The 12,158-nt window shown below is 44.8% G+C and overlaps 1 protein-coding gene across 2 annotated transcripts; it reads left to right on the top strand.

Moving 5' to 3' along the window:
* The first annotated feature begins 4,916 nt into the window (after positions 1–4,916).
* LOC136493593 (altered inheritance rate of mitochondria protein 25-like) lies at positions 4,917–9,714 on the top strand. Of its 2 annotated transcripts, none has more exons than XM_066489692.1 (11): positions 4,917–5,424; positions 6,513–6,599; positions 6,701–6,742; positions 6,858–6,902; positions 7,915–7,980; positions 8,048–8,104; positions 8,212–8,273; positions 8,385–8,505; positions 8,966–9,043; positions 9,128–9,234; positions 9,357–9,714. In XM_066489692.1, the coding sequence occupies exons 1-11, from the start codon at positions 5,071–5,073 to the stop codon at positions 9,385–9,387; spliced, it is 1,050 nt and encodes a 349-aa protein (XP_066345789.1). In that variant the 5' UTR covers positions 4,917–5,070; the 3' UTR covers positions 9,388–9,714. The 2 variants fall into 2 exon arrangements, with proteins under 2 accessions (XP_066345789.1, XP_066345790.1); XM_066489693.1 differs by having other exon boundaries at positions 9,155–9,234.
* The last annotated feature ends 2,444 nt before the right edge of the window (positions 9,715–12,158 follow it).

A 12,158-nucleotide genomic window follows, 5' to 3' on the forward strand; every position in this document is an offset into this window, starting at 1 on the left:
TCTAGGTCAGATCAGGGACTGGAGCGGCCGTAGACTGTGCAGGTATTACTGAAGCAGGTAGCTCTGATGATGCAACAGAAGAAGGGAGCATCTCTGTAGTCCCAATAATAGGTGCAACTATAGAAGGACCTAGGACATGTAAATATGGTGAAGTAGGCTGCCTTGTCAACTCACTGAAAGTCGCTCCAAGGCTCCTAGAGACTGAGGTATCTGACACTAGCAGCGAGGAAGTCTAAGCCAGTGTGAAGCCCGTCTGAAGAGATGTGAACTACGAGGCTAGCACTGGCGAGGCAAACCACTAGGACACCTGCTCTGTAGGTGAAGCAAACTGTGCCAGTGGCTGTCCCCCACTAGGCTGTAATGCTGGAGTCATAGAAGTGGTGGCAGGCGGGCCAATCTAAGGTGAAGGCTGTGGTGGTGGAGCCCCAATAGCTGTCACAACATGCTACATAAACCCAAGTAGCTGTTGCTGCATGAGGAGCTGCTGCTGATGCATGGCCTATGCTGTTGCTGTATAGCCTGCTGCTGCTGCTGGATCGCCTGCTGCTGTCGCTTGAACTCATCTTGTCGAGTCTGGAACTGTGCAAAAGTAGGGGCGGTCTCTTGTGCCTGGGAGCCTGATCCTGCCTCATTCGCTCAAGGATGGCAAGAAGAGCGGGGTCTGTCTGTGACGCAGGTGGAGCTGAACTAGAGCTACCGGCCTCATGGTCATGTCGTCGTGGAGGCATCTGAGGGATATCGTGGTAGTCCTCATCTGAGCTATCGTTGGGGTCGCTCTCGACCATCCCCTCCTACTGAGCATCAAATTGCTCCTCCTCTATAGCCGCTATGCCTCTAATGGTCTCATCCTGCTGAGCTGCGGTCTCTGGCACCTCTGGACATCGGCTCGGCTGGCTGGGTGTCCTCACTGCACTATGTTGGATCATCTGAGTCATGTTGTATGCAGGAAACTCTGTGGTAGCACCACTATACTCTGCTAGCATCTCAGGTGGCCTCACAGTAACTGCCCTATGGATCAGGAATGTAATCCAGTGAGCATATGACAGCTTCCTATGACCCCTAAACCCCTTTGCAATAGTATCCTCCGTCTCTAATAGAAGGAGATCCCAAATGTCAAACAGTCTGCTGCATTAGAGAGTTCAGTAGTCATAGTTGTATGTGAGTCAGGCCCTCACGATACCTCATCCTCGGAAGCAGTGTCCTCATCATAATAGCATCAAGCACTCTAGCAGTGGGAGTGAGATCACTAGGTGTCCTACTAGACCCCTCGCCGAATGGCTCTGTGAAGCAATAGCGGACTAGATCTGTAGGGGGTACCATACCGCCATGAGGGCATCTGGGAGGCGCTGTCTGTGTTGACCGGACGCATCCGGCCATGATTTTCCCTCTATGGAACCTTACTGGAGTTGACCGGATGCTGGGACTTAGCGTCCGGTCACTTCACCTCTCAGCGTCCGGTCGCACCAGACGATTTCACCTTGATCAAATGAACTGACCGGACTCTGCGCCAGCGTCCGGTCACTCCGGAGCCAGCATCTGGTCAATATTTGACCCTCCATTCACTTCTAACTCTCGATCATATGTGAATAAAGTTTGCTCCAATGGATCTAAGGGCTTTTTAGGAGCTACCTAGTGCTAGATTTATCAAGTGTGCACCACACCTAACTCACTAGACTCACCTAGGTCAAGCTACCCATCCATACCCCCTTAATAGTACGGCCAAAGGAAAAAACAAAGTCCTAAACTACTCTAAGTGTCTCTTCAACTCCAATCGACACTTAGAACTAGTCCATCCTTAACCTTGTCGTCCATCCTTTAAAAACTGAAACGATTTCCATCGTAGGGGCATGACCACCATGATAGCCCAATCGATCTCCATTACCATGACCTAACTTAATTGCCTCTGCAAAACACACGCTAATCGTAGTAATTGTGTATTGTCATTAATCACTGAAACCCAACTAGGGGACCTAGATGCTTTCAGGCCCGTTGGCCATCTATAGCGTCGGGTCACTTATACCCATTAACTTCGGCTGGTCAAATCCCGACCTCCCACTCTGATTGGATGGCTGGCATCGCTCCCGCATCAGCCCTCAGAGCTGGGCCATGTCGTTAGTGCCTGTTTAGTACCGCTTCAAGGCAACTTCATAATTTCAGCTTCAATAACCAAACGGCTATCTGGCGTGCTGCTTCCCGGGGAGAAGTCCTGGATTTGCCGCTGAGGGCTGCCTGCGTTGGGGAGACCTAAAAAATACCAGCTTCTACTGACTTCCCTCACGCTTCATGGGTCCACGCACCGAGGAGACCTTCTCAGGCCACGCGCAGACGTGTTGTTGGTGCCTGCGGATGCGAACCTGACCAACGGGCCTGGTCCGAGCCCGACGTAAAAAGTGAGTGTAACTGAAACTACAGTTTGCATATTAGCCTTCATTTTGTACACCTAAAACCACATTTTACTTGTTGACATGTTTGTGAATGTGAGGAATCATAATTATCCGCTGTGTATATTAACCATGAGGGCATGAACCCAACATCACCTGGATGGCCGACGCGTGGCCTGACCCCTACCAGATCGAGCCGACGAGCCAAGTCCGCAGCCGCAGGGAACGCATCCTCGTTGGTCAACCCCGCCAGCTCCATACTGCTTGAAACCTTCATCATTCTTAAGGGTCCTCTAGTCCAGTTGGTCAGAGTACCCGGCGACACTACTCAGGTCCTGGGTTCGACTCCTCATGGGAGCGAATTTCAGGCTGAGGGTTAAAAAATCTCCTTGTTCGTTCCATATCCAAAGCAGTGGGGAGCACCGGCCCAATTCTCACTTGGGCGGCGGAAAGCCACCGTGTAAGGGGGGGGCGGGGGTTCGGGGATTTTCTTGGTCCTGGTGAGAAGGTCTTCTTCTTATTTGGAATGTTGCGGGGGCAGTCTTAACCCCTTCAAGTCGAGTTTTTTTACTTGCCAGATGCTTTCGCAACACATGCCTGAGCGCGTATTTCATTAAAAAAAGCTGCTGAGAGGGAGATGCCTCCTACCCTAGTTCATTAAAACGAAGCGACTTGTCCCGGTCACGAAAAAAACCCAAACCCTGGCTGCGCCAGCTGATGGGGATTTTTATTGTGCAGCATCCCGGATTTGAGCCTGGGTGGGTGGCACATCTACTGGATGTCCTACCACTGAGCTACAAGCTCATTTGCTCGTATGTCATTAAGGGGGCATTTAGATCCATTTTATTTAGAGGAATTAAAATCTACTTAATAAATTAGGCTATTTTGTTTGGAATTTGGACATTCCACCACTCTCTACAGTTCACATATAAACCTATCTCAAAATTATAGGGTGGGAGATGGAAGTTGATTCTATAGATCAATATTCTATGTTTCTACTATAACACCTTCTTCAACTCGCTCCCCTACGGTAGAAATGCAACATATAAGTATCTCTCTTATGTAGCCAATAATATATACAAATATAATCTATATACGACCATATTAACTTAATTAATATGTGTCTAAATTATGATTATTAAGATGAATTCAATTCTAAGGATTCAAACAGGACCTAAGAAGAAAGCAAGTGTGATCAAACACGTACCCGAACCTAGAAGTGGCTCAGGCTGCACAAGATTCAAAAGTTATTAATACAAACAAGCGACCGAAAAAACGGCCTAGTCAGTACCTAGTGTCGCAGAGTTTGTTACTCAGCCCTCCCAAAAAAGATCCTGTCACTCAGCTACTGAAATCACTTTCTTGATGCTCCTTCAGGGCTTCAATCCCGCATGTAACGGTCAGTACATTGCACTAGAATGCAGTGATGGAGTTGCTTCTGCAATCAAGCGGTCTTGAGTGGATTGACAAAATTGCAGATAAACAGCTTTCTAATTTCAGCTGCGCTCTGAGCCTGAATATAAATCTTCAGGAGTTAGAACGAAGTTTAGCGTTTTCTAGCAAGAAAACGTAAAAAGTGAGTGTAACTGCAACTACAGTTTGTATATTAACCTTAGTTATGTACATCTAAAACCACATCTTACTTGTTGACAGGTTTGTGAACGTGAGGAATCCTAATTATCCGGTGTGTACTGTCTTGCTGATGTGCTTCATATTCAGTCAAATGAGAAAATGGTAGTTGCAGACATAGCCCATGGATACTGCATACAGAAGTAGCTGTGTGATTGGATCAATACAGGGACCTGTAACTGCACACTCCTAAAAAATGTGAACTCCGGGCATTCATATAGAAAATCATTACAGGTACCTGCTTGCGACTCCATGCCTGATTTCCATTGCTAATTACTCTTTAATGTCACAAGGTAAGATCAAAAAGCATACCAAACGTTTCTGAATTCTGATCATTGTGAAGTGTTAGAGATGCACTTGTATCAGAGCCAATGGTTCTATTGTTTAATGAAAGTTATGGCTTCAGACAGGACAAGTTTTTGGGGACATACTATGGTTGACATTTCCAAATTCTGTCACACACTCATGCTACTGCTAGAGATGTCCATATAGCAAAAGCTTATGATCCAGTGGTGAAATACCTTATTTATTATTCCAGCTATGAATCTGGCCATCCTCTTGCTCACGCGTGCACACATACACACAATAGTATATTAATGCATTCACGAAACAGTGTGCCAGCGAACTACTCCGACTATTTGAGCTGGCATGTAAAAACTTTTCACACATATTGGATTTCCCCCAATCCTGATATGCTCGTATGGCTTTATGAGATGTGATACCATCATGTGTGGAACACTTTGAGCTACTATAGGCCGGAGTCGCTCGTCACCGCCTAGCTCGCGGCCGAGCTCCCGGGCAACGGCGGCTTCGTCCTGTGGGCTGGAGTACACAAAGCCCAGTTCTGAGCTACGGCCCGCATAAAGGCTCATAGCCCAACTTGACACAAGCCCACCCGCAGCAACAACCACCTTCTCGATCTCCGGGGGGAGTCAGCACCGAGTCACAGACTGGAACTCATCCATCCATCAATCAAACTTCTAGAATCCTCTAGAACGTCAGAATTCAGAACACCCGCGTCTCTCCCCTTCCCGGCTCCCAGCCTCTCTGCGCTGCGGCGATGCGGTGGCTATCGAGGCTGCTCTCTCACGCCGCCGCGGCCGGGAGGGCCTCCGCGGCGGCGAGGTCCACCCCTAGTCTCGTCAAGGGAGGATCCCACGGGTTCGCCAGCGGCGGCCGGGATGGGTCACCGGCGGTGCCCCGGGAGTGGCTGCGGAAGCTGTGGGTAGACGAGCTGAGGAAGCAGAAGGAGGCCGCGAGGAGGTGGGGCGTCGGCGCGTCACCCGGGAACGCCGGCGGCGGTGCGGAGCCTTCGCTCGGCGCGTACGCGAGTTCTGTGGAGGCTGCGGGAGCGACCAGGGAGGCACCGTCAAGGAACTATCAGTACGAATACCGGGACCTCAACCCCTTCGAGGCAAGCGGATTCTGAAATTCTAATTGAACCTTCTGTTTGTAGTTTGGTTTACATTGTTGTGTGTGGTAACATTTGATTTGATCCGATGTTATGTTAGACTATTCGATAATTGGGCTACAGAGAGTGCACAAAGAGAGTATACTCTCGTTATTTTCACTTTTCAGAAGTTAAGAAAAAATATGGAATTGGAGGTCAATATGCATTTGTTAGGCTGAGTAATATAATTACTAATTAGTGTGAGAATCCTATACTGCCCAGTCAGTTAAAAACTTCTCACCCAGTTAACCATCTGTTTTATTGTTCCATATTTCTTAATCTTTCCTAACTTATTTGCTTGATTGGCCCTGTTCGCTTCTCTTATAAGAGTGTTTTTCTCTCTCGACTAAATCAGCCGGAACAGTGTTTCGGCTTGTTTTTTCAGCGAAGCGAACGGGGCCATTGTACCTGGTTACTTGATGTTTTAACTTCATTGGGAATTGGGAATGTTCCCTGTGCTCAAATTTGAAGAACTATTTTCTGTAGCTATTGTAATAACTGATAATGTTTTTAAATGTATTTATAGGCCAAACTGGCTTCAGAGATTGCACGAAGATAATATAGTCAGTATTTCAAAAATTAAGAAAAAATGTTGGAATTGGAGGTCAACATGCATTTGTTAGGCAGAGTAATTGATCCGTGAATCCTATGCTGCCCTGTCAGTTTTTATATACTGTCCAATCCTTTAGAAATGTATTGAATTAGTATCCCCTATTTCTTAATCTTTCCTACCTTCTTTGCTTGATTGTGCCTGGCTACTTGTGCTTTATCTTGATTGGCAATGTTCCCTGTGCTCAAATTTGAAGAATTATTCTGTAGCTATTGGAATAACCGATAATGAAGGGCGGGCCTGGTGCAAGCGGTAGAGTCTTACCGCTTGTGAGCGGAAGGTCCCGGGTTCGAGTCGCGGTCTCCTCGCATTGCACAGGCGAGGGTAAGGCTTGCCACTGACACTCTTCCCCAGACCCCGCACAGAGCGGGAGCTCTCTGCACTGGGTACGCCCTTTTTTTTTATTGGAATAACCGATAATATATTTTTAATGTGTTTATAGGCCAAACTGGCTCCGCTTCTTGCAAGAGCTAACCTCATCATTGCCAGGGATATTGAGTGGGCGAACATCATGTTTGCTTTTGAGCAGGTGAATTGTGTGTACAGACTAGTGCATGTGCAACAAGTTTCTGGTTTAAGATGCTTCACCATTTCTTTTCAAAATCTTATATATTATCATCTGGATTGCAGGAGAGCAGGTATATCATAATGGACCCACTCTTTCCACAATCTGTAAGTTTTTTATTCTGTCCTTGTTGTAATCGGTTCCCTTGCTGCATTATCTATGTATTCTAACTCTTTACTCCTATGTTTTGAGCATTGACTTCCTTGTTCTTGCAATGTCCAGCCAGTAGGTTTTATTCGAGAGAAAAGCAACGTCATCTTTAGGCAGGTATGTCTATGATTCTATGTGGTTTCTTGATCCTAAATAAACTTGTGTTAGCTTGTTCTATGTCTTCATGGCATTTTTTTTAAATTGAGTCAAGGGTCAAGAAAATTCAATTGACCTGCGTAGCAATCCGCTAGTCCCTATGTTGGAAGTATCTGATTTCGCATTCACTTCAAATTGGTTGCATACTTGGGATTTTGGATTTAGTTATTCTTATATACTCTATGTGCAGTCAATATTGTTAATTGTACCTTGTCACTATCTACTGTATTTTATCTCCATATGAAACATCATCACTACCTCATGCATCATGTGCTACTGAGAGACTGAAAAAATATCTTTGTTCCCCCTGTGCTAGAGAACAAGTATTGGCAGGCTTTCACTTTCAGTCATGAATCATTATTGAGTAGGTTGGACTGATAACTAAAGTTTCTTAATCAGGGCTCCGTTATATTATTTTGCTCTTATCTTATCTTGGGTGGTTTGGCAAATAATTTGTTATTGTAGCGGCTGATGCAATTAGAGTTGGCAGCAATGTTTTCTGTAAGACCACACATCAAGACATTTAAATTAAATATATTCCCATGTAACGTTAAAGGTAGTTAAATCCAGCTTCTGTGATTGGTAAAATGGACAAAGAGGATAATTGGGTGGGTTGAAGTGTGGCAACTCTTGGAATTTGTGGCAAGTTGCTGGCCATCCCAGTCTTTAATCTTGTACAGTAGATGGTGTTGTTTCTCAGAATTGTTCTGTATGCTTATTTCCCCTCTTAAGGTATGTTTGGTGTTGTGCTTGTTGATTTAGTCTAGACATGTTATTGCACATTATCTCAATAGTGCATTGCCTTATTATCATAAAGTTCATAACTGGTATATAGATACCGTGATGTCAAGCATTAAATATGTATTGGCTTTATAATTGTGATTTTAGGAAGAAAAGAGTGTATCCTTATAATTTATTTTTACTTCTTGGAGATTACTAGTGCAAATCCAATCCCCTTTTGTTCATGTTTCAGCTACTTAGAACAAGGCGGCCATTTGTTGCAGAAATAACGGATGCTATGGGTAACGAGATATTTAAGGTAATATTTCTGCAAGCCACTATGGTGTTTTGTGGAAAAAAATATTGAATTGTGCTACTGGGTTTAGGTTCGCAGGCCATTTTGGTGGATCAACAGCTCAATTTATGCAGAAGTGGATGGTAAGGTATGTAAATATTCTTCACTAGATTGCTCTAACTAGGGTAGAACTATCATCTGCATATGACTCTATGGGGAAGTGCTGATAAAGCTTCATTGTTTGGGTTTTGTCAGGAGGTAGGTGTAGTACACAGGCGTTGGCACCTTTGGCGGAGAATTTATGACCTGTACTTAGGGTAATATGGTATTCTGATACATTTCCCTTATCTTGTTGACTAAGCACAAATCTCCCAGTTCACTGAGCCGTTCCTGTCTTACTATCCTGAAACCATCTCATCATATTTCAGGAATAGGCAATTTGCAGTTGTTGAGAATCCGGGATTCTGGAACTGGACCTTTAGCCTGGTAGATGAAGATGATAAACTGTTGGCTCAGATTGATCGTAACTGGAGGGGCATCGGCTTTGAGGTAATATCCTTTTCATTGTATATTGATCAAAGTATACACTTTTGTTATACCTAATGGGCGTCCATGTCCATGCATGCTCTTATGAACTGATTGCATATTGGACAGCAAACAATGTTTTCATCAACATGGATACAGATTAATGATTTAAACTTAGATCGCTAAGAACTGTCTATCTAAATTGCCGTGGTGCTTTTGCTTGCTTCTACACTTGGAAATTTTGTAAGGAACTTTTTAGACATGTCATTGCCTGATCACACAATTATGGTGATATTCTATCTCACAACAGATCCATGTTGGAGTCTGATGCATCTGATTTAATTATGCTACACCCTGCATCTTCTTGGACTGTTTTTATTTCTCAACTATGCTACATTTGCTCCTAGACTATATAAGGAATGGGATTGTAAGAATGAATGAGTTTGGAATGATAAACATTACCATGTTTTTATGACCACTGTAGCTCTTCACGGATGCTGGCCAGTATGCTATCCGGTTTGGTGATGAGGGGCAAAGCCACAAGTTTGCTCTCGCTTCAGATGTAAGTGTTATCACTTGCCGTTTGTTATGCCTGAATGTATGGGTGCCCACCTTTCCCAGTTAGCTTGTCTCAAATATGCTCCAGGTTGAAGAATTGCATGTTGTTCGCCAGCTGACTTTGCCTGAAAGGGCAGTGGCTCTTGCTCTCGCGATTTCCTTGGACAGTGATTACTTCTCTAGAAGAGGTGGCTGGTAAGTAATTGTCCTTTGTTCCAAATTTGATTTGTCACTTGTCAGGACTTAAGTGGATTCTGTTTTACTGGTTGACGACCTCCGGCGCTTGAAATTGATCAGAGTGTCTTTGCTCCTTTCAGGGGACTTCCGTTTCTGATTGCCACAGAGTAGACACGTACCACCATCGCCCATATACAAGGAAAAACATTTTTTTTTTGTTATTTTTCATTCCTGAAGAAGGCTAGCAGTTACACTCAGTACTGTTATCAGGTGATTGGCATCGTCGCCAGAGGCAGGAATCGTTTCTGCGTGCTTCTGCTTCAGACGAAACTTGAAAGCGGAGGTTGCCTAAGGAGAGATTTCCAAAGCCTTTCTTTCCCCTTTGTTTCTGTATGCATAGTGGAAGCAATTCATCCCTCTGTTATGGAGATGCACACATACATTGAAGTTCTAGTCCACTGGAGCCTGGTGTTCACGGTGGAACTCGTCTGCTAAGCCCACTTACATCCCTACTGTCAGGTGACTGCACGTCTGCACCTGGGTGTATATTGTTTAGGCAGCTGTGCGTACTGAATTGATCCATGCCTCACTGATATTTTGAAACTGATCACCACCCATTGGGTGAGTGCCCCTGAATAGGAGGGGGGCTGGAGGCCAAAAGCGCGTGGGCTTGAACACTTGTGCCAGGGCCCAAGTCCCCGCTTCTACCTCTTTCCCTTTCCCCGCCAAAACCACCCCTTTCTCTTCTCTCTACATCGCGGTGATAGAAAACAATTTTTTTATCACCGCACCAGCAGGCTAGGGCGCTAGGCTAGCAGACACGGGAGTAAACGCTGCCGCAGTGCTGCTGATGGCAGGGCTAGTGACTTATGTGTTGTTCGGCTGGACCGAAATGGGCACCGTTTACGCTGGATTTTATGGTTTATACTTAAATTTTATGAGAGAAAAACACTAGTGCAGCTGGAAGAAAAAAAAAAGGCAAGCCAGCCAGCTGAACACGGCATTCACCGAATTGATAGGCGTTGGAGACGTGGATTCCACCGGAGAAGTTGGTATTTGAGCCTTTTGCTCGTGCTAGTATGAACGGTGCTACGTTCATATACGTCACTAAAAAATTCGCACGGTCTTTGGTGTTATGACTCTAAATTCTTTTGTTGAATACACTATTTCATCTAGTTTTGCTCCTAACGGTAAGTAACAACACAGTCAAATGACTTAGATGTCCTTAGACTTAGGGGTTTTGCGAGCTAGTTGGTTTGCTTCTGTGCCATTCCTAACCCAGCCCCAGGCCAAGCGTTTTGGCGTCAAAGGCTATGGTGTTAGTGCCAGTGTTGGCGCCAAAGCCAGGGTTGGCGCCAACTGAGCCCCTGGGCTTCTCCTCCTATATATAGGTCATTAGTCCTATCTGTTGCTACTCATCTAACTTGAGCTCTATCTTCTTCACCTCTCTCCTACCACAGCCATGTCTCAAGCTTCTAGCAGCTATGGTGGTAGGGTCAAGCGGATGATTTGCCCCAACTGTCATGTGCTTGTCAATCGGTTCATCTCGATGACCAGGAAGAACAACAACCGTGTCTTTCACAAGTGCCCCTATTTTGTAGTTTGTGTTTCCTTCTCTGCTCATTTTTTCCTTTGCCTATTTCTTTTTTGTTGTTTGGTGATAATGTGTTGATGCTTTGGGTTTCAGATTAGAAGCTATCAGTATTATCAGTGGGAGGATAAAATGGAGGACACTGAAGTGCAGACACCTACAACCCCTGCTCCATTACAGGCAGTTCCCTTGCAGGCAGTGGCACCACCTGGTGGTTTCCCTACTGCAGCTCCTCTTGCCATCATTCAGGAAGGTTTCTAGGCTGCTGGAGTTGCACAAGTGGAGAATAGAATTGACAATAGGGTTCTACAACAGCTTAGGTGGATTGATAAGATGGCCTATGTTTGCATATTTCTTGCTTTGTATGCTATTTTGAAGAAGTAGGTGCCTATGTGTGTGTGAGTAGTCATGGATGAATGGATGGATGGATGAATGAATGAATCAATGTTGAATGATGAATATGAAGGTTGTTCATTTGTCCGGAATGCAAAATATATGAGAACAATATAACAACAATTAGAGTACTGCAACAGTAAACTAACATTCATCACATAACTGATGTTCATCGCATAACAACAGCTACCTTACTATTTTCATAACAAAGGTTTCATGGCACCAACATGTCACCAACATTCATCACATAGCAGCTAAGTTATTGGTTTTCATCTATAGCTAAGTATTGTCATGCCATCACAGAACATTCATCACAGAGCAAAAGAACAATCATGCCATCACATAGCAGGTGTTTTTCTAGAACCACATCACCAAAAGGACATTGAGCAGGCACCTTTCACTGCAGCTGTAGCTTCTTCTTGCTTCTGGTATTTGAAGCAGAGCTAGATGGGTTGGCTGCTGCAACTTGGAGCTTATTTGGTGTATGCTTCTTCTTGATCCCTATCTTCCTCCTTGGTGAAGCCTAGGACAGCACAGTCTCCAGTGGCTCTATCTCTATTGTAATAGTCTTCATGTAAAGGGGTCAGGTGCACAGTTGGATTGGAACTAGGTCATTGGAACCAGTTCCAGACCTTGTGGCAAAAAGGCAAAGTGTGCATTAGCATTAGCAGTCATAATAGAAGTGATGTGATCAATTGAAGAGCTGGTAAACATACCTATTAGACACACTGTTTGGACCTAAGCTTGAAGTAGTAGTGGTAGCTGCCCCCTTGCTCTTCTTGGCACTAGAAGAAGAAGAAGATTTTCTCTTCCTTTTTTTTGTGTGTAGAATTAAGCACTGCCTCATTGTGTGGGAACACCATCTGGGATGGAGTAGCAACCACAATGCTAGTCTCTGTGTTATAGCTTGTTGCTTTTTTAGCCTTTTCTTTGGAAGACCCCTGTGTAGGAAAGTTAC

Source organism: Miscanthus floridulus, chromosome 11 (assembly GCF_019320115.1).
Source record: "Miscanthus floridulus cultivar M001 chromosome 11, ASM1932011v1, whole genome shotgun sequence".
Classification (NCBI taxonomy): domain Eukaryota; kingdom Viridiplantae; phylum Streptophyta; class Magnoliopsida; order Poales; family Poaceae; genus Miscanthus; species Miscanthus floridulus.

Bases quoted from the DNA above. Each gene is read 5' to 3' on its own strand.
- LOC136493593 (XM_066489692.1), top strand. From the start codon at position 5,071: ATGCGGTGGCTATCGAGGCTGCTCTCTCACGCCGCCGCGGCCGGGAGG. The intron at 5,425-6,512 runs GCAAGCGGATTC...ATGTGTTTATAG, and splicing joins GGGACCTCAACCCCTTCGAG to GCCAAACTGGCTCCGCTTCT. The intron at 6,743-6,857 runs GTAAGTTTTTTA...TGCAATGTCCAG, and splicing joins ACCCACTCTTTCCACAATCT to CCAGTAGGTTTTATTCGAGA.